The sequence below is a fragment of the Cheilinus undulatus genome, linkage group 5 (assembly GCF_018320785.1).
Source record: "Cheilinus undulatus linkage group 5, ASM1832078v1, whole genome shotgun sequence".
Classification (NCBI taxonomy): Eukaryota; Metazoa; Chordata; class Actinopteri; order Labriformes; family Labridae; genus Cheilinus; species Cheilinus undulatus.
In genome coordinates, this window is record NC_054869.1 from 2,353,953 (window position 1) to 2,381,908 (window position 27,956).

The window sequence follows — 27,956 nt, forward strand, 5'->3', positions numbered from 1 at the left end:
AAAGGGATGATTGTGAGCATTTATCTCCCCATGTGAGGTTGAAATTCTTTGCTTTAGTGTGAAGGATCCAGGGATGATCTTTAAGTAATTTAAACTTCACTGACCATGTTCTTTATGTCCATGTGTGATGAGATCTGTTATGTGTTAAGCTGCTGAGAACAGAGGAGTTAACTTCTAGAAGTCTGAAGTTAGACACTACATCGTGGTATTATTCAAAGATGTTCCATTAAAGTCAGTATCTCCATCTGTTGTCCTTGTTGGGCTTGAGTTTCCCATGTTATGCTCTCAGCAGATTTTTGGAGCGTTCAGTATCTTTGAGCTTCAACTAGAGAATTTTCTGGACATTATCTGTTGTTGTTTTGGGTTGTTGCCATGAACAAACATTTGCATAAAGAAAGCATTTTTGTCCACTTGTGTCGATGAGGGAATTTAAATCTTGGGAAATAGTACTGTAAGGTACATTTAGAACAGACAAAAAAGTGTGATTAATTTGTGAGATTAATTGCGATTAAAAATTTGAATCTATTGACAGCCCTAGTTCTGACACAAATGTCACATGTGGCCGGGCTTTTTTGGGGGTCCCTATTGGCCAACTAAGTTTTGGGTGGCAGCTCAGTCACTACAGATGCTGCAGAAGTTGTTCAGCTCACGTCTGGGGAATTAAAAAAAAATATAGCAGCAGACTATTGTCTATGCATCAGTTTGACTGAATCGTTTATGCATTAAGGTCTTCACACCTGGTAGTCTGGGGGACCCAGCCCATTTTGGAAAAGAAATTGCATCATTGTTGGACTTTCCTTTGGGTTGGTTCACATTCACATTGCTCTTGGTCAAACGGACCAAACTGTCTGAACACTTACAACCTCTGCCCATTAGGGGAGCTGTCATCACAAAGAAACTGTGACCAAGAAGAAAAGATGGCGTAGAAGAAGACGAAACCAGAACTCCATCTCCTTCCTCTGGTCTTTTCTTCCACATAAACAATGAAAAAACACATTGCATTGGGGCATTACTATGTCGTTCTTTACATGAGACGAATAAATCAGCACTGACTACGACATATTGCTATGGCTATACAGACGCCAAGCGAGGCACCAACATGTACAGTATTTGAGTATATTAATTCACATATAAATCTGTATATCATTATGCTTTTGCCACTTCCTGCCTTTGGTTCACAAGTTGGTCCGCTTTGCTTTCACACCTCAAAAAACACACCAGGTTTCGTTTGGAAGCAGAACGAGACCCCATGTTTTTAAGCGGACCAGAATCTGCTTGTTTGGTCCACACCAGAGCCCCTGTGAGCTTTCACACTACTCCGAATGAATCACCTGGCAACTGAGCCTCAGCTGTTTTCTTGACATACTTGGTGGTCTTGACCCTCCCTATGAAATAGAGTCCTTTATTTTAATTTTATACAGACATGCAGTTCCTGTCAAGGTCTTGATGAGAGCAGGTGCAGAAGAGATGAATTTTATTATTTCCATCTCCATTTGAACACATTAAAAACTTTTATTGAGAAAGGATTGTGTGTTGTTATTTTGATTGACGTCACCAAAGTCAAGAGAACACAGAAACACACACCAATGTGCGCTTTGCGCGCTAACACACACACAATCTCTCCCATTCACTTCATATGGGATATATGTGTGGCTGTCTTTGGCGACTGACGTCGCCCCCTTTATGGGGGACTGTATGTGGATGAGAAGCCACCCACAGCATCCCACCATCCTGTTAAAGCATTGTTTAAATGGGCTGCTTTATTGGAACAGCTCCATGTGTGTGCGTGATAAGAGCTCATTGAGGGCTGTATGTGTGTCAATCAACGATGACATCATCAAAGCACCAGAGCTGCTGTTGCCATGGTAATTAATGCCTGCACGGTTACGCATCACTGATCACAGATCAGTTACACCTGAGACAGCAGAGAGTAGTTTTGGGTGATTTTTGCTTTTAAACATAGTCTCTTTCTCCTCTCCATGTGCGAAAACTGTACACGGTATCATCAAACAGATTTCGGCATGAGCATCTGCAGGCTTAGAACTAGCAGTGATGTAATTTTATTGTTGATTATGCAAGGAATGATGGAGGGAGGGCCAGGAGGGCGGGCTCAAAATGGGCAACTTTCAGACTCTTTAGGCAAATTTATCAGATTTGGTAAAATTGCAGCAGATCAGAGAGGTGTCAGTGTACTTGGGACAGTTGGTCCTCTCATGCCAAAACTGCACATGACATGGCTTTGGTTCTTGGTTCCACCATAGCGGGACAAGATTTCGTCTGTTTTGGTATATTTTTTATGTGTGTGGTGTTAGATTTGTGGCTGTAGTCACTAGTTGTTCGCAAAAGTCTCAGTTGGTGTGTTGGCTCTCTTAGCCTCTAGGGTGATGACATCACCCACTCTAGCAGGGTGATTTTTCACGATTTTCACTCAACGCACAGGTGATTTGAAGACTTGCCTATAGAAAACCGTAAACTCCATCATCATAACAAAGACATTCCTGAAGACAAGGACAAAAAATCCTGCGTTTTAAAGTTTGAATGATCTCTGTAGGTGAAAGTATGGCGAAGCAGTAGGGGCGGTAAAAAACCCTATTTTTGTGGTTTCATCATCCCTCTCCCTATTCATTTCAGATGGGACTTTTTTCGCAGGTTTTTGCAAATAACTTTGCGAAAAAATTGGCGAATCTCTTAGAAAAGTCGTAGCACACAGATCGGGAACAAACCACATATTTTGATGTATAATTTGCAGGGGTTTTGTCAAAGCCCTAGGAGGAGTAGCGTGGCGGAATCACCACGAGCCATGAGCCACTCTCCTCCCATAGCTTTGCTATGAGGAGGAGAGTGGCTCGTGTCGTTGCCCCGAGCCCCTAATTAAAAATATCATTTGGGTTAAAGAGCTTCTACATATTCGTGTATTAACCATTGAAGAAACATAAAAATGATTTTGGTAATTACCAATACTGTTAATTTAGGGCAGCTATGGCATAAACCTTACTTTGGTTAGAGTTATGGTCTAATAAATTTGTTAAACACTGTACATATATATATATACACACACACATATTTTTATATTCATATACAGTGCTTAACAAATTTATTAGACCACCACCCAAAGTAAGGTTTAGGCCCTCCCCCTCTCCCCTCTCCCGCAGTGAGGCTGTGAGCACAGAGACAGGCAGCAGCAGACCCCAACCCTCAGCACAGTTTTCCTTTTGTTTCGGGTGTTTCTACTCATAAAGGTGAGTGGTGATTAAGGAAGGTCTCAAGTTCACAAATGACAAGACCAAACACAGTTAACGTGTGTTGCTAACGTGCACATATGAGCCACTAGCTGATGTAATAAGTTCGGTTTTAGCTGAGGCACTTCATCATGGTCATAAAGGCTAACATACTATACTAAAGGGGAGCAACTACAGGTGAATAAAGGTACGTGTATCTAAAAATCCATCATCAAAATCGTCGCATTGATATGCTCATTATGCGGTATCTAATTAAAATGCGCTTATTTGCACACATTTGCCAAGGCATTGAAGGTGAATAGGACATAATAGGGAACTAAAACAGATCACCATCAAACTTGCCCAGTAAATAACAGACAGTTTTTCCCCTGAAATGTTTAAATATGTAGAGGAGCTTGTTTGAAGAATTCAGGGGAAATCTACAGATGCAAACAGAAGAGGAAAGTCAAAATAAACACCATCTATGTGCATTTTTGGAAGTTTTCTTTATTTAAGAGTGAAAAAAGATATGGATGCAAAATAGACCAAAATCTTTAAACTGACCAGAACATGGAAACACGATGTTTTAACCTTTAGAGTCCTGTCTGAAACAGCTACTGCATCATTCTGACTGTAGGCTTCTCAGCTAACAACTATTCATTCTATCTGATATTTTATACCAGACAGACAGACAGAGATCCTCCTGATGTGAAAGATGCACTAAAACTAAGATCATCTCACCATTAGTATGTGCTTGTTTGGAGAGATAATACGAATAATAATAATAGAAATAATAATAATAATAGATCTTATTATAAGGATATTCTGTATTCTGCTGCTTGGCTATAGAAGCTCAAATCATTTACATTTTAATCATGTCTCGTGATGCCATTTCCATTTTGCCAGTTTTTCCTTTTTTGCAGTGATTTTCAGTATTTCTGCTGTTTTCTCCAGTAAAGTAAACAAAGTAAGCAGTAGAGGAGTGCAGATGCACTAAGCCTTATTGTTGCAACTAATCATTGGTCTAATGGCAGTTTGGAAGGTAGTTTGGCTTGCTTATTTATATAGAGAACAGTCTTTTTCAGTTCACTGTGAAGATAAGGTTTATTTTGAAGTCCTTTTTAAAGAATTTATTATCAGTGCAAAAATAAACAATTATGGGACAGATCTACTAAAGGTTTGCATGTATAAAAATGTGTACAAACTCATTGCACATGCAAAAAAAAGTGCAAACTGATTTACTAACAGTGTGCACTAAGGGTTGCGTCATTCAAAGGTGCAAAATAACAGCTGCATCCAGTTAGTACGTTTGCCGCAATGAATATGCAATATGGGGCGTTTACACGCAGATGTGCGTGTACTGGGAGGAGAAAATGTAAATATATTATTTTAGCTCACGCAAAGCGATTTATCAAACCTGAAAGCAGCTTTGCTCTTAGAAACTGCATCTATATTTAGCATGTCTCGAAGGGAGGTGCAAACAGTTTGTATGCACACATGGCTGCAGTTATTGTAGCAAGAAGGAGACATCAAAACGATGAAAGAAGAACACATTTTTCACCCTTGTGTGAACATTTTTAGAATGAATGAGGAAACAGTCATTAAAACATATCGCCTATCCAGCCTTGCCATTTTGGAGCTGTTGGAAGAACTCAGAGCAGATTTGGAGCCAGCCATGAGAAGGAGTCACACAATCCCTACAATCACAAATCACAACTCCTTGCAAGTTTACTTTTTTTTTCCAGCGTACAGTAGCTATTACAGCTGGCATCTCCCAGTCCCATTTTTCTGATGTTCAGTGTGAAGTTGTAACACTTAATTTTTCTCAAGCTGGCATCAAACACACACAAGGGTGGATTTTTAAGGAAAATAGAAGACCTTTAAAAGTAAATAATTTATCAAAGTGCAATAAACAACAATTCTGAACAAATCATTAAATCTCTCAAGAGAACGTAATGACTTTAAAGCGCTTCCCATTTAATTAACACCTCCCCAGAACATAAGCGCATGTTGTGCGTAAACTCAAATGAAAAGTAAGTCACAGAAAAATTCAAGATTTTATCTCAGTCTGTATAATGTAATAATTAACTAAAAGTCCAAATCCAACGAAAACAGCAACCTCATCCTTATCCAAGCACTTTTAAGTGTCTTTTAAGTCTTTTTTTTTTTTTTTTTTTTGTTTAAGATTTTTTTTTGGCCTTTTTGCCTTTATTAGATAGGACTGTGGATTGAGCCGAAAACAGGCAGGAGAGCGGGGAGAGATACGCAGGAAACAGTGCCACGGGCCGGACCCGAACCTGCGCACACGGCGCGCGCCCCAACCACTCGACCACCGGCGCACCCTTTTAAGTCTTTTTAAAATGCCTGTGACTCACAGAAACACAAAGGCAAAAGTCTAAAAGCCACCAGTCTCCTCAGAAAAAAAGAAAACACAATAAATCCACACAGCAACCCCCCCCCAAAAAAAACACAAAAAATATGCTATCGATTAGTGGTATACCAGGTAAAAAATACAAAAACAAGACGATCTGACCCAAAACCAGGAAGCATAATCCAACAGGGAAAACTCTTTTTTCTCCCCGACTCCCTGCGGGCTTCTTTGCTGTAGCTCATTTAGGTCGTGTTCACACCTGACAGTCCGGGGACTCAGTCCGTTTTGGAACAGAAATGGCAACATTGTTGCACTTTCCTTTGGTTTGGTTAGCATTCACACTGCTCTCTTGGTCAAGCGGGCCAAACCGTCTGAACACCTACAACCTCTGCCCACTAGGGGCGCTGTCGCCACAAACGGCGACCAAGAAGAAAAGAAGGCGTAGAAGAAGATGAAACTTCTTCTGCCGGTCTTTTCTTCCACATAAACAATGAAAAACACAGAATTTACGCTGTCTTGTGGTTTCTGCTCTTGCATTTCGGCATTATGAGCAGCCGGCAAGGTGGTGACCTGTCCAGCATGTCGTCCTTTACACAAGACGAATGAATCAGCACAGACTACAATGTGTTGCCATGGCTACCCAGATGCCAAGGGAGGTACCGACATGTATTTGAGCGTATTAAATCACATACAAATCCGTATATCATTACGGTTTATGCCTCATCCTGCCTTTGATTCACAAGTTGATCTGCTTTGCGTTCACACCTCCAATGAACCGCACCAGGGTTCGTTAGGGAGCGGACCGAGACCACCTGTCTCGAGACCAGACTGTGCTTGTTTGGTCCTCACCAGAGTTTGTGTGAGCGTTCACACCACTCCAGGAAAACGGACCAGAGTTCGGTTAAAGTGGATCAAACAGCTCTGGTGTGAACGCACCCTTAAGTGTTTATTGGCTTCATCCATCAACTCCTCTAATTCTGTAAGGTCGAATTTCATTTTGCTGCAAACCATGAAACACACGAAACCCTCATTTAAATAGGCGTGTCTCCAACACGTTTACACCTCTTGTCATTTACGCAGTAAATCTTAGTAAATCACCCACAAACCATGGTCCAACCCCAAACTCAAAATTCTAGATTGCGCACGCAAATCAGTACACGCAAATTGGGATCTTGGTAGATCTGGCCCTATTAGTGCATTTTTTCTTGAAAATGCTTACTTCACCATGCCCCTCTCCCTAGCAGCTATAGTCAGTTATTCTAAATATTTAGTAGAGACTAGCAGCATAGAAATCATAACCATGGTGTCATAGCTTATTTTGTTTTTGCTTGCTCTTGGGATAAACCCAGTGAAAACTAAAGAAGACATTGTTTTTGTGTGATTGATTTATTTTTTTAGAAATAAGTTGAGCATACAACCACCATGTGAATGTGAAGTTATTAAAATAAATTGATTATCAAGTCAGAGGTGGAGGGGTTTAAGCATTTTTTATGAATAGATTAAGAGAAGTGCCCTTTTCCTCACTAGAGCCCCTGCCCCCAAAAATGTCTCTGCACGTCCCTACTGAAATGTCTGATGCTCCTCTAGCCACAGTGGAGTCCGATAGTTGAAGTTTTTTCACCTCTCTTTCCAGGTCTTTTTTCTTAGGAAACAAAGTGGAACAAGCTAGCAATGAGCAATCTTTCACAAGTTTAAGGCTTCATTTTGATTTTGTAGGATACCTCTGTTACTCTCTCGCTTGTATTCATATGAAAGAAGTTTATCTGTGCTGCTCGGCTTTGTTTTAGCTTTGCTAGCTTTTCAACCCTTAGCTCTCCATCTTTTATAAAGTCTGAGCCGACTTTGGGTGTTTAGTTTCATGATGGTGCTCCAAATTGGATCTTTAAACAGTGAAACGACATTCGCCCAAAGCAGGCAGACACATTTTCCGTGATTAGCTTAACATGAAGAAAAACTTGAGTTCCCCCTCCTCCTTAAATTTCCAAAATTCCTCGTCATACTTGTAGTTTTTTTACCATGTTAGCTTCATGCTATGTCAATTTCAATCCCAGGGACTTTGGGCTAGTTCTAGCTTACATTATTCCTGAAAAGAAAAAAAAAAAAAAAAACAAGAAAAAAAAAAGAAAAAAGATTAGACAGGGGGAAACATGATCCCACTGAGAAGCAAACCCTGGTCCCCTGAGGGACAATCACCTACACTACCGCTTAGCTGAGCAGATTAGCTGATGATGTACCCACCAGATGAAAGAAAGAAAAAGTCAGGTATTTTCATGTTTCATTAGCATAGTGTATATTGTGTCTCTTTACATTTCTGCCGGTCCCCATTTATTCTGGTATACATTAATACAAATATAAACCAAATGTTTCCATCTTTAAACCTTGTATGCTCTGTTGTCCTTACAGGGTTTTGAGATGCAGACTTTTGCAGCACCTGTGTTTGCTAAACTAAGACATACACTGGACATCACCGAAGAAGAATACATGAACTCCCTCTGCTCAGATGGCTTTTACCTTCAGTTTGTCAGCAACTCCAAGAGTAAGGCCGACTTCTTTGTCACGTAAGTAATCTCCTTTATAACATTCATACCATGAACTTTACTTTATTTACCTCATTAACCTCATCGCATGCATATTTTTAACTGAAATAAAGTCTTAAAGTGGTTTCACATTAGGGATCTAAATCTGAGTACACCAAAGTCCAGTTCCATTTGGTTAGTGTCAACGAAAGTGCTCCGCTTGAAAACAGGGGGTCTCGGTCCGCTTCCAAACGAGCCCTGGTGTGGTTCGCTTGAGGTGTGAAAGCAAAACGGACCAACTTGTGAACCAAAGGCAGGAAGTGGAATAAAGCATAATGATACATGGATTTTTATATATGATTTTATATAATGCCCCAATACAAAAGCAGAAACCCCAAGATAGCATAAATTCAGTGATTTTTCATTGTTTATGTGGAAGAAAAAAAGGAAATAGATTTCCGGTTTGTCGTCTTCTTCTTGGTCGCCCTTTATTTGTGACAACAGGCAGAGGTTGTAGGTGCTCAGACGGTTTGGTCCGTTTGACCAAGAGCAGTGTGAATGTGAACCAAACTGAAGGAAAGCGCAACAATGTTGCAACTTCCGTTCCAAAACGGACCAAGTCCCCCGGACTATCAGGTGTGAACACGGCCTTAGAAACTAGATCCCATGTGTACTCAAACACAGGCTGTAGGAGATCTTTTGCATAGTCATGCCAAGGGATGCACATGGTTAAGTAAAAACAGGCCTGTCTTCAGCTGTGCTCTTACATATCGTCTCATATGAAATTATGAAATTATTTATCTAGGCTTAATTCATTTATTTTCAAATTGTCCTTGATATTCCTGGTTTCTCTCTACTTGCTTGGCATTTTGATGCACTGAAAACTAAGTGGTTAGATGTCCTTTCTTCCTTTCCTGGCCTGTCAGACAAATAGATGCACTGACATTAATGCTTACACAGTGTGCTGGTTATTAATAGGAGAGAAGTAATGTTGAATAAAACTGATAAATGCTTAATAAGTTTTTTTTTTTTATGTGACTAATCTTTTGCTGTGTAGAAATCCAGGCTGCCATTAAACCTTCAAGAAAGTATCACTGCACAAATAGGCACAAATTTCTTTAATTCATAGAATTACAAAAAAGTACATTATGGCAGCATTTTTAAAATTTTAAATTCAACAAAATATAGCAACAAAGACTTTCAAAGAATTTGTGGTTTGCTTCCCAGCAGGTTTAAATTTTTACAGTGAAAACATACTGTTTTAGTAATACAATATTACTATATCAATGTCACGATCCTCGTCTGTTAAGTTTATTTTTCACCTTTTTCGCACTTTCATGTCTGTTTCATTTTTTGCTGGTTCTAATTTCTCTTTTCTATTTTTAGATCAATCACGCTTCATGCACCGCGCCCCCGCCTTTTCCTCTCTGACTCTCCTTACCTCTTGTGTCACTCACCTCGTCCCCTCCCTCTCCTGTTCTCCGTCCTGCACGCTGCTCCTCACACCGGTCCTGCATCACTAATTAGTCATAGTATAATACTCACCTGCTCACCCACCTCCTTTGTTAGTCCGTTGACCTTTCTTGTCACGTACCAGCTCTCTAGTTTACTCACGTCTTGTTTTCATCTCGATCTCGACCACGCCAGCCCGTTTTGACTCCGCTCCTGCCTGCTGCTTTTTGTACCTTTGCCTGTGAGTTTTGGAACTTCTGGTTTTTGACTTTGGACTGTATTAAAGAATCTGATTTTTGCTTCACGTCAACCTGTCTGAGAGTCTGCATTTTTGAGTCCTGCAATTCTGTGTTCTGGTCCATGGTTCTGACAATCAATTTGAAATTCAAGGCTGTATTTATTATTCTGTATTTATTCAATGGTGTATTATGTGAGTTTTTTCAGGTCATTTATCCACCACTTATTGCATATCCAAGTGAGATTATTTGTAATTATTATTTTACCAACAATAACATACCTTGTGCATTATCGTCCTCTGCGGCTGGAGCTTGTTGCCTTTTTTTCATTTCAGAATATGATATTTCCTTTAGCATCCTCATCTAAAACTATCATGTAGTATTTAATGATTTGCTAACCCTTTCCTCTGATATAATGTGGATTCAATGATTATCCAGGGTAGGGGGTTGTGAATCTCCTGTCTCCCCCATGATTTCCACGTATGAGCTGGAATCCAATATTTGCTTTTCTGTGTTTTATGATTTTTTTTCTTTGTTTCAGGAATGACAAGAGATACTTCCTGAAGACGCAGAGCAGGAGAGAGGTTGAATTTCTGCTGTCCAACTTGCAGGCATACATGGACCATCTGGAAAAATACCCTCATTCGCTGCTGGTCAGATTTCTTGGTAAGAGAGCTGGTTCAAACCAGAAACCACAGACTAAGAAAAGTGACTTTGATTTAACAATTTTCCATTGCTTTTCCACTTTCCAGGTGTCCACAGGATTATTATCCCAGATGAAGTCAAGGTATTTCAAAAACATCATCAAAATCAGGCAATTCTCTCCTATATAGCAGACAGGAGCAGTTCTAACAGTCTCATGTTGTCCTTCTGCTCTCCAGAAGTATTTCATTGTGATGCAGAGTGTGTTCTATCCTGATGAGAGGATCGATATTAGGTACAGTATGTACTGTTTTTAATGCTCTATTTCTCATTAGCTGTTCAAAAGAAGTAAAAGAACTACCCATGATGTTAAACACCGCTCTGTCTGGTATGGAATGAAGGCTTGGGGCCTTTTAGTGTCTCCATCTTTTTTTTTTTTTTGTGAAAATGTTTTGACCTGCTCAACCTAAGAGCCAAATTGTTGAAAAATAACTTTTCAAGAGCCACAATCTAAGTGGTGAAGCAAAAACAGCTTAAAGTAGCAATAACAATTATTAAAGGTGGCAAAAATGGTCAAAAAGCAACAAAAATAGATGAAAAGGGATGAAAATGGGGAGGAAAAGTGGAAAAGGGGTCAGAAAGTAGGAAAACATAGGTGAAAAGTGACAAAAAATGAGTTATAGGTGACATAAAATGGTCCAAATGTGGCAAAAAACTGAGAAAAAAAAGTGACTAAAGTCTGCAAAAAGCAGTCAACAGTGGCAAAAATGGCAAAAAATAGGAAACAAGTGGTGTTTAGTAGCAAAGGTAGCTGAAATGGATGAAAAGTGGTAAAAAGGCACAAAAAAAAGATAGAAGTGGCAAAAAGAAGTGGTAAAAAAATGGGCAAAAAAGAGGAAACAAGTGGTCTTTAATTGTAAAAGAAAGCTTAAATGGGCAAAAAATGGCAACAAAAATAGGATAAAGGGCAAAATGGGATGAAAGTGGCAAAAAGAAGTGGATAAAATGGGCAAAAACAAGGAAAAAAATTTAATGACAAAAGGTAGCTTGAATAGGTGAAAATCTGCAAAAAAAAAGGGGGGGGGGTAAAGGGCAAAAATTTGATAAAAGAGGTGGCTAAAATGGGCAAAAACTAGGAAACAAAAATGTAATGACAAAAGCTGGCTTAAATGAATGAAAACTGGCAACAAAAATGTGATAAAGGGCAAAATGGGATAAAAGTGGCAAAAAGAAGGCTAAAAAAAGGCTAAAATGAGCAAAAACTTGGAAAAAATTTAATGACAAAAGGTAGCTTGAATAGGTGAGAGTGGCAAAAATGGTAAAAAGTTGCAAAATAAGTGTTAAAATGGGCAAAAAAGTAGGAAAAAAATGGTATTTAATGGCAAAAGGTAGCTTAGATGGGTTAAAGTGGCAAAAAGGGTGAAAAAAAGGGCAAAAAAGTTTCCCTCGTTTAAGGTTTTCTGGGGGAATAATATTTAAATTTAAGACAAAAAAGAGCCACAGAGAATCACAAAAGAGGCACATGTGGCTCCAGAGCCACTTGTTGAGTATCACTGGTTTAGACAAAAGGAAGGTGCCCCACTCTCCCTTACTTTGGGATATTTCTGGATTTTTAAAGTTGGGTAATATGAGGTGTTTGGTTATAGTGGAATTAGCCTCTAGTGATTTCTGTGAAAGTTGATCCAGTGGTTATTAAAAGCTCAGAGAGATCCATGGCATAGTAGCTGTAGATGGGAACATTTTATCAGCGTAGTTTAAGCCAAGAAAATATGTTGGTATGCCAGTACGCTGTGTTGAAAACGTACAAAGCACTATATTTCTCCCTAAACAACCCTCTGTGTCAAACACTCATTTACAATGCAACTTTTGCCATTTTGTCTCCTTCCACCACGAACTAATTCTCTGGTCAGCTTGTGTGGGTCTGCGGACTTCTACAGGGATAATAACTCCACACCAAGCTAAAACAAAGATAATACGAGTGATCTTTATTCTCACAGGGCTCCCTCAAGAAGCCCTGTGAGAATAAAGACCTTCTCCTGAATCTGAGGTTCGACAATCGACCAAAGCCTCCTTTCCAGCACCCCTAGAGTAGACTTTACCAGGGAGGCTGAGGAGTGTGATACCCGTATAATTTGAACACACCCTCCGGTCCCCTTTTTTAAAATGGGAACCAGCCCCCGGTCTGCCACTCCATAGGCACTGTGCCACTGCTCCTGTCTTCCCCCGAGTATCCAAAACGTGGCCGCAGATTAGATGAAACAACCACAAAGTCAATCATTGATCTTTGGCCTAAGGGTGCTAAGTACACTTAGGGACCTTCTTATGTTTGAACACGGTATTTGTTATGGAAAGTCCATGACAAGCACAGACATCCAAGAACAAAGCACTACCTAGGTTTAGATCAGGCAGGCTGTTCCTCCCAGTCACCCCCCTCCAGGTGTCTCTGTCGTTGCCAACATGGGCATTGAAGTCCTCCAAGCAGGGAGGTGACCCTCTCATCCACTGGGGAAAACTCCAACACAGGGGCTGCCAGCTGGAGGCTTGTGAGTATCCCCACACCTCTAACCCTGGGCAACTCCAAAATAATATAGTGGCCAGCCCCTCTCCAGGAGTTTGGTTCCAGTGCCTTTGCTGTGTGTGGAGATGAGGCCAACTATATCAAGCCGGTAACACTCCACCTCCCGCACTAGCTCTCGCTCCTTCCCCACCAGAGAAGTGATGTTCCACAATGTGAGAACCAGTCTATGCTGCCTGCATGCAGCACCTTTGGGCCTCTGCCCTTGCCTGCCACACTTATAAAAATAGACAAACATTAATAGCAATACAAATCTAACCTCAGTGTTGGCTTCCAGCTTCTGTTTCTTTAGTATAAAACCTGGTTCCACTTCCCCTCGAAGGAGAGCTTTAGGGTGTATTCACACCTGGCTCGTTTGGGGCAGTTGTTCCGAAACAGTGAGTGGCCCCCCCTAAAGTCCGGTTCATTTGGACATATGTGAACACAGCAATCGCACTCGGTTGCAGGACAAAACAAGCGGGCCGAGATCGCCAAAATAGGGTGGTCTCGGCTCGCTTCCATTTGAGCCCTGTAGCGGTTCCTTTGCAGTGAGAACACAATCACCTCAGAAACTGGCACAGCTGACTCATAACTGTAGTACACACTGTAGTCGTGGGGACAGTAATGTGCCCGGTTGCCAACCAATCAGTTAAAACAATAGAAGAAGGAGTGGAAGAATCAGCAACAGCAGAAGAAGAAGAGAAGGCGGAAAAACAATAGATCTATCTGAGCGAAATGAGTCGTGTCTCCGTGAGGCGGCACGTCTTCATTTTAACAAGTGCATAAGCACATTATTTTCCAGATGCAGTCTTGACTGTTGAAAAAAATGCATGTTTTGTTGATTTAGCGAACGCTGGTCCATTAGCCAGATGAACGCTATAAAAAAAAAAAAACGGCCACACACGCTGCTGATGCTCCATGGCTGTTGTTTTTGCCCATGGAAAGCAGGTAAGAACCTGAATGAATGAAGATAAGGAAACTCCCCTGCCTTCCGAGTAAGATTTCTGACCAATGAGAGATGAATTGGAGCGCATGTGGCATTTGTTTACAACTTTGGATCGCAAGAGACTTTTGCCGTGTGAACACAAACAAACCAAGTGACAACTGAAAAAAATGTATCGGTTTTGCCCCTGAATCGGAACAAAGCAAATGAGCCACAGGTGTGAATACACCCTTAGAGTCTTCAGTCCAACGTACAAACACTGTGCCCTGGCTCAGATGAAAGAGGTTGAAAAGAAACATTAATAAACAAAAAAAATTAACTGGGACATGAGTCTGCTCGTATGCTAATATACGTGTGTGAGTTTGGCGATTTTGTGTGCCATTGTCTTACAGTATGAAAGACCTTGGTGCTGTGCAAAAATGCACGACCGGATGGTGAGACCAGCCACTTTGGGGGAAATTTGAGCCTGGTACGTACCAAATGTCCTCACTTTAACAAGCATCTAAATCATTAAGTGCTAATGCACTGTTGTTGATGGAAAATATAACTTTGTCACATTTTTAGTACTACAAACAGAACAACAGGTACTGAGCGCTACAGAGAATATAACTTATAACTCTAAGTTTATAATAAGATTTAGCTAGAGGTTTGATTTGACAAAAGATGAAGCATTATTTAGTACAGTGAAGATTTATTTTTTCAAAACAACCGCTGCTGATGCTTAATTGCTTTAGTAAGCCATTGATTATGGGCAAAGAAGGAAGATGTGTAACTGGTTTAAAATGAATCAATCCCAGAGGGGTTACATTAAGAGAAGAGGGACGTTGAAGACTATTTAGTAAAAGGAAACATGGAGTTACCGATGGATCCGGATTTTTAGCCAACGATTTCACACACAGGGAAGGGCAGGGTGGCTGGGTACAGTGCACATTTAGTGGCGAAGCTGGAAGCCTTGGTGGGCCGACCCCCGGTGGCAGTGACTAGCAGTGGCCACGTGGAACATGACCTCACTGGCAGGGAAGGAGCCAGAGCCAGAGTGTAGGAGGTGGAGTGGTACCGACTAGATATAGTTGGGCTCACCTCCATGCACAGCTCTGGCTGCAGAACCCAACTCCTAGAGAGGGACTGGGCTCTCTCTTTTTCCGAAGTTGCCCTAGGTCAGAGGCACGGGATGGATGTGGGGATATGCACAAGCCCCCAGCTTAGTGCCGCTATGTTGGAGTTCTCCCCGGTCAACGAAAGGGCATCGCTGCGACTGACAGTGGCAGACTCTGACTGTTTGTGCTTATGCACAAACAGTAGTTCGGAGTTTGCGGCCTTCTTGGGGTAGAGGTCCTGGAGGAGGTCCCACCTGGGGACTTCATAGTTCTATTAGGGGACTTCCAACACTCATATCGGCAATAATGGAGAAACCTGGAGGGAGGTGATTGGGAACATCATGTTCAAGCATAGGGCTCCTCATAAGTGTACTTGGTACCAGAGCACCTTAAGCCAGAGATCTATGATCAACTTTGTTGTTGTTTCATCTGATCTGTGGTCACATATGTCCTGGACACTCGGGTGAAGAGAGGAGCAGAGCTGTTAACTGATCACCACCTGGTGGTGAGGTGGAAGGAAGACCATCGGTGCTGAAAATACTGAAAGCAGGCTGTTTGCCCTTACCAGCCACTGTATGTTTTTGTTTGATACCAAATAAGTTTTGTTTGAATCTGACACAAATTTCATTCCATATTGTTGCAGATACGACATTAAAGGTTGTGAAGTGGGTCGCTGGACAAACCCCGACACAGGAGGGAAACAGATGATCAAAGTGCTGAAGGACAACAACTTTGAGGGCCAGTACATTGCATTAGGTCTGTGTCCTGCTTGTTTCTGCAGTCATGAGAATGATTTATGAATGATTTTAGCAGAATAAATTGTAAACTCTTAACAGAAATTCTGTTGTGGTTTCTGCAGATCAGGAGAAATCTTGGTTCAACAGACAAGTGAATGTAGACACTGTGTTCCTGAAGGAGCTGAATGTTCTGGACTACAGCCTCCTGCTGGCTCATCAGCCTCTGCACAAAGACGAGCTTGATGGGAAACACTCTCTGGCTAACCTCGTTGTTCGCACCACAAAGTACGTTCACTTTTTCTCCTTCTAACAGGCGGTGCAGAGCCAATTATTGTACGCTGAAGCCTCTCATATTCTCAGGTTGTTTTTAAACTTGATTAAATTGGGGGTCAATTGTCTGAGCAAAGTTTATGTATAAAACTAAACTACCAGCCAACGAGACCATCACATACAGTGAATCAAATAAAGGCCTTAGACTGCTGGGCAGATAAAACTCTTCATCAATGTCTACTGCTGCTGCAAGACAGTCATCCTTCACTCCATCACTCAGAGCAGTTGTGGTGAGAGTCACTCAATGTCTGCGAAGGTCAACCAACGCTAGATCCAAAGGGGCATCTGGACTTGGTTCTTGAAGACATTTCACCTCTCTGCCAAATGGCCTCTTCAGCTCTAAAAAGTGACTGAGGCCAGGCTACACACAGCATCTCAGTAGATTAGAATATCATCAGAGCTTGGTCTGGAGTGGTGCTGAACAGTATATGTCATCTTCATAAAGAGACAAAATTAGCTTTAGACATGTTTGGATTGATGTTCTTGATACAAAAAATGGACAAGAGTGGCTCAATCCTAAAGCATACCTTTAGCTAGAAGTAGAGCCGTCTGTCTCAACAGAGTAGTGTCAGCTGGTTGTTAAACTATCATTGAGGGTAGAAGGTAAGAAAGAGCAGACATTCATGTCCTACTGTTTTGTTGTTCTTGGCTTTGCTCTGTGTTTCAAAATGAACCTTTAACAGCCACCCCTTCTCTTGTTTTTCTCTTTCTTGAAGGTCTTTTGACTTCGATGACAGTCCCAAGGACGCAGACCCCCCCACTGTCCCATTACTGGAAGGGAGAGGGGCCCAGGGGGCTCCAGCTGCTGCAGACAGTGAGAGTGAGCAGCCCCAGGAAGCTGCAGCAGGTTCAGGAGAGGAGATCCCGCTCCAGGATATGAGCATCTCAGTGCGTCAAAACAGGAGCAACTCAGAACTCAAGGACTTCCTGGAGCATCACCGCAGGCTGCTGCCAAACTGTAAAAACGCTGTTCATGTGATTGACGGGCCAGGTCGACGCCATTTTGTGGGCATCATAGACATTTTTACGGTCTACAGCTGGAAGAAAAAACTGGAGCATCTGTGGAAGAGTCTCCGCTACCCAGGCAGAGCCTTTTCCACCGTCAGCCCCGACCAATACTCCAGAAGGTTCTGTCAGTGGATACAGGATCACACCCGCTGACAAAAAAGCCCAAAACACCGAGATGTTTCTGAGTGACTGACGCTCTGTTGGCTTTTTCCTTTAATAAATAAAGTTGTCTTTCAGAGTTCAAAAATACCTCCGTCATTTATTTCTTATTCTTTGTCTGACATTAACAACATCGAGTTTCAGATGTTTGACTTTTTCCTTCATGCGATTGTTTCTTCCCTTTTGGTTTATACTTTGAGTTTTTTGTATATTTGTTTTATACTGTCTTAAACTTTATTTACTTCACATTTTCTCTCAACTACAACAAATAAAATTTGTATCCTTGTACAAAGAAGAGAGAAATGATTTTTTTTATGTTTAGGAAATTCTCAGATGATGAGAGGCCTGCTGCTTTAGACACTAAGATCATTTTTTTTTGGGGGGGGGGGGCTCTTCATTCCTTTATAAGATAGAGGAGGACAGTGGATAGACTTGGAAAAAGGGAAGAGAGTGGGGAAAGACATGCGGTGAAGGGCCACAGGCCAGATTCGAACCCGGGCTGCCTGCATACGTGGTGTGCGCTTTAAAACACTTGACCATCTGCGCACCCCAGGGATTGTTTTTAAAGAGATGACTGCAGTAAGTTCTCCACATATGAGAGATAAATAACTGAAATTAACACTTTAACACGGTGTTATTCAACCCTGCTCAACCAAAGAGCCAAATTGTTAAAAAAAAAAAAATACCTTTGCAAGTGTGATGTCTTCTAGACATTCATAGTCAGGATAACTGAGATCATATAAACATTCATGAGCTTTATTTAACATCTGCTCAAGCAAACAGTAGCATCACCCGAAGGGTCTCTCTTCATAACAGACATGCGCATTCAGTGACATCTATTGTGGTGCGTTCAAGGAACCTCAACTGTAGGAATTTCCATACATTAGATCTCCCCTTCAAAGTCATACAACACTCAACAGTTACATTCAATTGTAAATTTTTAACTCAGAAAACTCCATATACATCTCCCTGTAACATTCATTCCAGTTGAACTTTTCATCTTCCATTTTAATACCTGAAATTTAGACACTTCTTTTCAGAGTCTCTGTGAACCAAGAGTAACGCATTCTCAAACTTTTCCATAAATGAATTTCAACTTAAAGCTATTGTTCTTTTTTTCTCTTTTGTCATTCAACAAACATCGGGTCCTATTTAATAGTATAACACTTATCTTTCACTTTTCTCATACAATATCCTTTTTTTTCTCCAGTGTATTCCCCCTTTTCCTCTTTTTTTCATGAAACAGTCTTCGTCTACAAATCCAACCTCAGGGCTGGCTTACTCACTCTACCTGACCGAGTCACAGTGACTGTTCCTTCGGGGGTGTCACTTCACCCGCAGATGTGGATGTTGAGCATGTGTGATTTGTTTCAGTCTCGAACTCTTCTGTATTCCTCACAGCAGCTTGCTCTGTGGAAGGAGGTGTGTGAGTTGGAACTGGTGGAACGTTTAGCAGATGACGTCGGTTCCTTCTGTACTGTACTCCTTGAGCTGTGTCAACCACATAAGATCTTGGAGTGAGACCAACATTGTGGACAGTACCTGTAGTCTCCCATCGTTTCTCATTGTCCAGTTTCATGTGAACCGCATCTCCTGGGTTCAGGACTGGAAGACTCCTCACACCATTCCGGTGGTTGTAGTGGAATGCTTGTCTCAGTTTGGCAGCTGCATCTGTCTGCCTGATCTTCTCCATATCCGGCCAGCTTGGGTTAAGGTTATCCGGCAAAGTGGGTAAGGTGGTCCGGATCTTCTGTCCCATCAGCAGCTCAGCTGGACTGGCTCCCGTAGAAGAGGAAGACGTTGCTCTGTAGGTCATCAGAGCCAGGAGGGGGTCTTCCTGCTGAAGGATCCCTTTCACTACCTGCACTGCCCTCTCAGCCTGACCATTACTCTGAGCATAATGTGGACTAGATGTGACATGGACAAAGTCATATTCCTTACTGAACTCTCTAAATTGCTCTGAAACTAGCTGAGGTCCATTGTAACTCACTAGTACCTCTGGGACACCATACCCTGCAAAGGTGGCTTTTAACTTTCCTATAACCTGGCTACTTGTGGTCACAGGTAGGTGTAATATCTCTAAGAATCTTGAGTAATAGTCTGACACTAACAGATAGGTCTGTTTCTGGAACTCACATAGGTCTATGCCTACTTTTTGCCAAGGTCTAGAGGGTAGTGTTGTTGGCATTAATGGTTCCTTTCTCTGTATGTTCCTGTGCTCTCTGCAAAATTTGCACTGTTACTTTTGTCACTATGTCCTGTGAAATTTTTGGCCACCATACTGACTGGCTAGCCCTCTCTCTGCATTTCACTAATCCCTGGTGCCCATCATATATCCTCTCTATTATTTCCTCTCTCATGGTGGTGGGAATCACTATGCGACTTCCCCTCACTAACAGTCCATCTACCTCTGATAGCTCTCCCCTGACCTTGTAAAAGGCAAGCTGTTTTACCAGGGGAAACCTGTTGCAATGGTTTGACCTTCTCACCACTTACCAAACAGAAAATCTCCTCTTAAAAAGTAAAAGCACTTACTATGAACACAGTGAAAAAACTGGGAAACTGTTAGCTGATCAATTAAAGGGACTAAAGGCTAAACAACTTATAAAAAATATTCACACAGACAGTGGAGATACTACCTTGGACCCTACTAAGATAAATGATAACTTTTAGAAGTTTTTACCCCCAACTATATACCTCACAATTTAATGGTGACGATGCAGCCATTAAGGCCCTCCTTCACCCCTTGCCCACCCCAACCATTCCGTCGGAGTTGGTGGAGAGAATGGAGGCTCCTCTGTCCCAGGCGGAGATAGCCCTGGCTATATCATCCATGCAATCCGGGAAATCCCCTGGCCCCGACGGCTTCCCAGCCAAATTGTTAAAGAAATTTTCAGCACTCCTCTCTCCACGCCCTATTACTGTATTTTCTGAGTCTCTTAAGCAAGGCTCCCTCCCCTAGTCAATGAATGAGGCTCGTATAACTCTTACAGCTAAAAAGGGTAAGGATCCTACACAGTGCGCCTCATACAGGCCAATCTCTTTACTGAACACAGATGTGAAAGTCCTCACTAAGGCACTAGCACACAGGTTGAAGGAAGTCCCTTTAATAATAGCGCAGGATCAAACTGGCTTTATAAAGAATCGACACTCCTTCTTTAATGTCAGATGCTTATTTAACATTATATATATTCAAGCTCTAGTAATGTGTCGTGTCACTAGATGCTGAGAAGGCGTTCGATCGCGTTGAATGGAAATATTTGTTTAAAGTTCTGTAAAATTTTGGATTAGGTCCACTACTTATAGCTTCGATTAAATTACTGTATGCTTCTCCCATTGCTAAAGTTCAAACAAACAGTACAATCTCTCAGCCCTTCGCACTAGGTCGCAGAACCTGTCAGAGTTGCCCACTGAGCCCAATTCTCTTTGATTTAGCGATTGAACCACTCACAGTGGCTCTTCGGAACAGCCAGGGTCTCTCTGGTATTTGGAGAGAAGATATGGAGCATAGGGTGTCTTTATATGCGGATGATCTTTTACTTTATGTTTCAGACCCAAATACCTATCTTCCAGTAGCTCTCTCCTTGCTTGAGCAATTCAGATCTATATCTGGATACAAGATCAATATGCACAAGAACGAATTGTTTCCAATTAACAGAGAGGCGTTTGACTTAGACTACAGCGACATTCCTTTTCAAGTCAGTAAGAGACAATTTACCTATTTGGGAGTGGTTGTCACCCGGCAATTTAAGAACCTTTTGAAAGAAAATCTAATTACTCTGTTAAACCAAGTCAGAACATTATTATCACAGTGGTCCCCCCTCGCATTATCACTTGCTGGACGAATAAACACCATAAAAATGAATATACTCCCAAAATTTACATATTTGTTTCAGTGTGTCCCAGTACTCATTCCAAAGTCATTTTTTGTTTCACTAGACTCCATTATTTCCTCATACATATGGCACGGCAAGGGGCCTCAAATTAGCAGAGCCCTGCTTCGGAGACCCAAAAGGGACGGGGGTATGGGGCTCCCTGATTTCCATTACTATTATTGGGCTGCCAATATTTGTTGTATCACTTTTTGGACTCGCTTTTATCTCCAGCCTGATGGTCCAGACTGGACGTCTCTGGAGCTATATTCATGCGAAGACATCTCCCTCCCTGCACTCCTCAGTGCACCGCTTGACTGCCCATTACCAAAATCACTAGATAATCCAGTGGTACGTCATACCCTTTGGTTGTGGACCCAATTTAGGAGATCCTTTGTATATGAACTCTTTTCCCTTTTGAGTCCGATTGCCTCCAACCACCTTTTCGCCCCCTCGCGCTCCGACTCAACCTTTCAGACTTGGCATGAAAAGGGCATCAGATCATTTGCAAACATGTTTGAAGATGGCTGTTTTATTTCCTTCAATCAATTGACCAAGAAATACAATCTACCCAAAACACACTTCTTTTGGTATTAACGGGTCAGACAATATGTTCGTTAAAATGTGTTCTGCTTCCCCTCTGCTATGGGTACATAGCTAACCCAATCGATACCTTTCTTTCCTTTGACCCAAAGGTGCATTGTAAGAGCTACACATCATTTTGATGCTGATATGTTCACCACTGGACAAGATTGGGGCGGCCTGGGAACAGGACTTGGGACACATCTCAGATGACCAATGGGATTCCATTCTTTTATCAATACATAGATCCTCAATCTGTGCTAGGCACTGCCTAATTCAATTTAAGGTGGTCCACAGGGCTCACATGATTAAGGTTAAGCTGTCCAATATTTACCCCGATATAACTCCCACTTGTGACAAATGCAACCATTGTGATGCTACCCTTATACATATGTACTGGGTATGTCCTAAATTGCAGAAATTCTGGCATGACATTTTCCATACTCTATCTACAATATTAAAGAAGAATTTAAGCCTTAGCCCTACCCTTGCCCTGTCTGGTATTACTGGTGGAGACAACCCCCACCTGACCTCTACAGAACACTGCATGGTTGCCTTTGCCTTGCTCTTGGCCAGACGTGCCATCCTGCTGAAGTGGAGGGGTGCTGCCCTGCCCACGCTTGGCCAGTGGTGTCAGGATGTAATATCCTGTCTCAAACCCGAGATGTTACATTTCTCTATCAGTATCTCAAAGAGAAAATTCTATGAGAAATGGGAACCTTTCTTAACCTACTTTCATAACACTCAAACTAAGTCATCTTGAGATGAGTTTTGATCGAGCCCTTGGCATCAAAAGTAAGATTTGACTCTGTGTGGTGCGCTGCAACTAACTCTTAGATTTTTATGCCTTAATTTTCTCGGGACAGCTGGGGATGGGAGGGTGGGGAGGGGATGGGGGAGAGGAAGAGCTTTTGCACTATATCAGGTATTACTGTCACAGAGAATTGTTTGTCTTGCCTGTACTGCACACTACTATACTATTTGTGGGAATGTGGAATATTCCTGCCCAAACCTGTTTTGTGTTTTTGCGTTTGCACTTTTGTATATTTGCATAATGAAAATTCAATAAAGAAATCTGAAATATAAGGAAGCGTATCTGCCGCTGTCTAAACTTGCATTTTTCTTTATTTAGTTTGAGGCCTGCTGCCTCCACCACCTTTAAAACCTGCTCCAGGCGTCTGTCATGGACCTCCTCATTTTCACCATGCACCAAGATGTCGTCCATATAGACCTCTGTTCCTTCCAGCCCCTGTAGTGTTTCTGACATTTTTCTCTGGAAGATTTCTGGAGCACTTGTAATACCAAAAGGGAGTCTGCAAAAAGCATATCTCCCAAATGGAGTGATGAAGGTGGTTAGCTTGCAGCTTTCTTCCTGTAGGGGTATCTGGTAAAACCTGCTGGCAGCATCCGATGATGTAAACACCCTAGATCCTGCGAGTCTTTGCGTTATTTCCTCAATGGTAGGCAACATATACTTTTCTCTTTTAACTGCATGATTCAGCTTCCTCAGGTCTGCACAGCACCTCACCTCTTTTCTGTTGGGCTTTAGAACAGGGGCCAATGCAGCACACCACTCGGTAAGCTGAGTCATTTTGTCAATAATTCCTTCTTTTTCTAGCCATTGCAGCTCTTTCTTTACCAAGGGCATTAGTGGCAGTGGTCTCTGGAATGTCTGTTCGCTTATAACAGTTGCATCGGCACCCATGTCAATTTTAAATGTTAGAGATGCATTTCCAATATTGAGTGTAACAGTCCAATTATGTTCCTTTGCTGCATCTTTTATTTCTTCCAGAAACTGAAACTGTCCTAAGCTTTCAGTGACTTCATTCCCAGCTTTAGTACGACGCACCCGTGCCCAATGTCCTCTTTTGTTGCACTTTTTACATATGCTTTTAAAAGCAGGGCATTTCTTCTTATTATAGTGCTGTGTGCCACACTTACCACAGTTCTGAGTTGTCTTCATGCCACTTGTAGCTTCTCTTGGCAAGTTGCTTTTCTTAGGTTTCTCTCCTTGCCGTCTGTCAATGTTCACATTAGCCACATGGAGCTCAGGTGTGTTAGTCTGGAGGCTAATCTGTTTAGCTATCTCCTCCGCCTGGCGTACTTGCTGGATAGCTTTGGCTAATGTTAAATCTGTGGAGAGCTGAAACTTTTGAGAACGCTCTTTGTCTTTAATGCCTACAACCAGTCTATCACGGATATGCTCATCCCTTTTATCTCTGAAGTCGCAGTTTTCTGCTAGCTCATATAACACTCTAATGTAAGCTTCTGCTCTCTCACCAGGCTGTTGGCTCCTCTGGTAAAAGCAGGCCCTCTCATGTATTATGTTGCGCCTTGGGATTAAATAGTCATCAAACTTCTTCAATACAGTGTTATAGTCTTTCTTATGTCCTTCCTCTTTAAACTCAAATGAGTTAAATATTTTCTCAGCTTCACTTCCCATTGTGTAGATAAGCGAGCAAACCTGAACATCTCCGTTCTCTACATTAAACACAGAAGTATATCATGATGTCACTTCCTTGCAATTCCAAAGCACTGACGGTCAAATTACCACACCAATGAGTCATTGGTTAAACACAGCCATCAGGTGCACAAACACATGATTTCTTAATTGTAGATACACCAATCAGGTTTAAGCACTATAAAAATGCTATACTATGAAAATACTATATAAACTATACTATACTATAAAAATAAAGATTTCACTGAGTTCTTAGACTCCCACATTCTGCATCAGAGTCTCTCATTTAAGTTCTTGATTAAAATAAATGCATGTCCAGCTTACAGCCTCCTCCTGGTGTTCTCTGTTGTCCTCATCTTTATTTTTTTTAAACTCCTGCAGCTTCTCCTTTGCTCTCTGACTCGCCGCTCTGTATCCTGTCGGGGCTCCAGATTGTTGCCATGGGAACACTCTGTGTATTCGGTCCTCCATCGTATCTCTGTCCTCCTTGTCTCTCACATGCACACTGATCCCTCTCTTCTCCATGTCTCCTTCTGCTTCCCTTGCGCTTTTGTAGATTTTGGGGTCATCATCCCAGTGAACTTTAATCCTCATCAGCGGAGTCTGGAATTTTTATCCCCTTTTCTTTTAGAGCCTTCTTTATTTCAACGTAGGACTTGCGCTTCTGCACCACTTCATTTGGGTAATCGTGGTCGAAAAATATTGGCTTACCGTTGATTTTGATGCGCTTCTGCCATGCTTTATTGAGGACAATTTCTTTCATCTCGAATTTAAGGAAGTTAACGATAATGGATTGTGGTGTTGCTCCGGGACCAGGTCTTCCTGTAAGCACTCGGTGTGCACATTGAATCTGGAGGCTTGTGCCCTCATCCAGTGCCAACTCTTTCCGTAGTAACTCCTCCACAAAGTGCGGCACTGAGTCCCCTTCTGCTCCCTTAGGAACACTGAAAATGCGTATATTGTTTCTCCGTGTTCTTCCCTCTAAATCAGTCATCTTTTCTTGTAAACTCCTCTGTTTTTTTAAGACTTGTTCCTGTATTTCCTTGTTGTTATCTGTCAGTTTTCTGTCTATTTCCTCTTTAAATGTGTTGACAGACTTCATGGGTTAAAGTATATTTTGAAATTGAATTTGAACTTTGACATTAGGGCCACATTATATCAGTTACATCAGACTTCTGATTACCTAAATGAGTTCAATAATATTGCACTGAGTGTTTCTTAACAGGTAACTGGGATCTTGACACAACAAAACGGTACAGGACAGTCACCAGTGAAAGTTGATGACTAGGTCTGGCATACAGTAACCAGAATAAACTCAACTAAACCATGATGGCAGGGACCTTTTAAAGCAGCCAAGATCCATTGGCACAATATGAAAACCTGGAAAAATAACAAATTAAGCAAATTGGATCAATAAAAGTATTGCTCTCTAGGAGAACACCCAGAGAAAACTTAAACTGACTGATGTCAGTTAAAGTTATTTAACTAGACCTGGCCCAAAATGGAGCATTACAGACATTAGCATACATTTAGGCACAATGGGCAGTGTGTTCTAAGGGGACTATATTATGTTAGGCTTTGATAGGGCTTATGGCAACACTACCTTTTATTTTATGGGAAAATAATACAAAGCTTCAAAAATCTGTCGAGGCCTGGGCCTTAAAGGCCCAAATTATGATGTAATTGGTGTACCTAGGGGTGTGTCAGACCAGTTTAAATTAGCTAACCAAATTGCTGGTGGTTTTGAATCAATTTTCCTTTGGATTACACCAAACAAAAACATAGACAGCATAAATTACATCAATTATAATGTCTAGAACGTGACTAACCTTACCAGAGATGCCATTTCTGGCCTATAAGAACAACTCGCTGCCATATGCCAAATGACACTATAAATTAGAATGGCCTTAGACATGCTTGTGGGGTAAAAGGGGGTGTTTATGCTATGTTCAGAGATTATTGCTAACGATACAACACTAGATGGATCAGTCACAAAAGCCTTGTATGATCTAAAATCCCTTGCAAACAAAATGGCCGTAGACAAAGGCTAGAATTGTTTAGTTTTTACTAGTTTTAGTGTTAGTTTTAATTCTTAACAAATAGATGTCAAGGCTTAGTGAGTGTCATACAATTTTGAAAAAAAAACTTATTAAAACTGGCTAATCTTTAACTGTCATTTTATTTACTTAATGATGTTTGAATACAACTCTAGACATAAAACTACCACTGTGTGAAGTCTTAACCAATCAGATCAGGCAACTTTGCACGTCCCTGACTTGGGTGTAGGTGCCAGTCAGTATGGTTTTGTCAAAGACTAAAGCCAAGGATATTTTGGCTCAATTTCTATTTTATTTTAGTTAGTTTTGTAAGTTTTGTAAGTTTTGTAACTATACAGTTTTAGTTTGTTTTTTTGTTTTTTGGTAAAGCTTAGTTTTTTTAGTATCAGTTAACAAAAATCACTTTGCCAAAAACTAAGACATTGATATTAAGTTTAATGATTGGCTAAACTTTCACTTTGGGCGGTGGAAAGATCTGATCACCTTGATATTAATTTCCTTAGTCTCAGTAGTGGCCTATTTAACTGTATGCGGATGTTGTTGTATGCTATGTGCTCACACACTCGCTGAGAGGTGTATCACCACTGCCCTACTAAAACAGCCTCCAGATGGCCACGATGGCCGCTGAGACCATTCCACTAACATCTACTTCCACAGGTTCCCCTTCAGACGATGAAGAAGAAGTTGACTGCGAGGAAGATGATGAAGATAGTTTAGTCATCACTGCCCTGTAGATTCATGTTACTCTATGCTAAGGCTACAACATACTCACATATAGCTTATGCACACACGTAAAAGGCATGATACTCATAGGTATTGTGTCGCTCTTTGTGGACATGTCTGCCAGTAGAGTAGTTGAGGGTCTGAAGCTTCTAGGGACAACGGATTCCCAGTACAGGGGAAATATGTACTCCTGGTAGTGAAAAGGATAGTGTATGCTTTTTTCAATAATATATTAAGTGTTAATGTTATAATTTCCACTGCTCAGTGCAATGAAGAACCGCTTGCTGCTATTAATGCAATGAAGAAACTGCTTACACATATTGCATACATATAGGTTATTGTTGATATTATAAAATTATATCGAAAGGGGGAATTGAAGGATATTTAGATTTTTGTTTCTGTATCTCCTCTGTTTACTGTAAAGTTAGTGTAGAAATGATGCTGATGTTGCTATTCTGCTGTATAATCTTTAGGAGCACAGAATGAGCACAGGATGTTCTGAATAACATGAGGTGTCTGTATCCACTAAAACTATGCCTCCTCCACTGCTTGTTAGCTACACGCCTTGAAACAACACACACACACTCACACACACACACACACACACACACACATTATTCTGATACATGCAGGTATGAATACGTGGGCTGACAGGTTGGCACAGCTCATGACAGACGAGTGCCCTAGACCAATGGCTCCCAAAGTGGGGGTTGCGAAATAGTAAAGGGGTGTTGTGGGACTCTTTCTAAAACACAAAGAGAAGTTTCATATTCTTTAAAATCCTAAATTTTATCTATCATTTTAGAAACAATGGTTAAAATGAGTTCAAATTTAAATCAAATGGTAGTTATCAAGTGATATTTGTGCATAAATACAAGTAAGAGTTCACAAAAATGATATAAAATGCAATTTTTGTACATGATGCTTTGTGCAATATCTTGCACTTTATCCCCCTCACGAGAAGATGGGGGTCCTCGATCCCTGACGCCATTATTTTG

General features: G+C 41.3%; 1 protein-coding gene across 1 annotated transcript in view; it reads left to right on the forward strand.

Moving 5' to 3' along the window:
* Positions 1–17,283, forward strand: part of LOC121510185 (phosphatidylinositol 4-phosphate 5-kinase-like protein 1) — a 42,065-nt gene extending 24,782 nt beyond the window's left edge. Inside the window, exons 4-10 of the mRNA XM_041788133.1 lie at positions 7,993–8,147; positions 10,335–10,459; positions 10,546–10,580; positions 10,675–10,730; positions 15,673–15,785; positions 15,889–16,051; positions 16,813–17,283. Coding sequence (XP_041644067.1) covers positions 7,993–8,147; positions 10,335–10,459; positions 10,546–10,580; positions 10,675–10,730; positions 15,673–15,785; positions 15,889–16,051; positions 16,813–17,257 — 1,092 coding nt within the window. The 3' untranslated portion in view covers positions 17,258–17,283. The remainder of the gene's footprint in view (positions 1–7,992; positions 8,148–10,334; positions 10,460–10,545; positions 10,581–10,674; positions 10,731–15,672; positions 15,786–15,888; positions 16,052–16,812) is intronic.
* Positions 17,284–27,956: the final 10,673 nt, after the last annotated feature.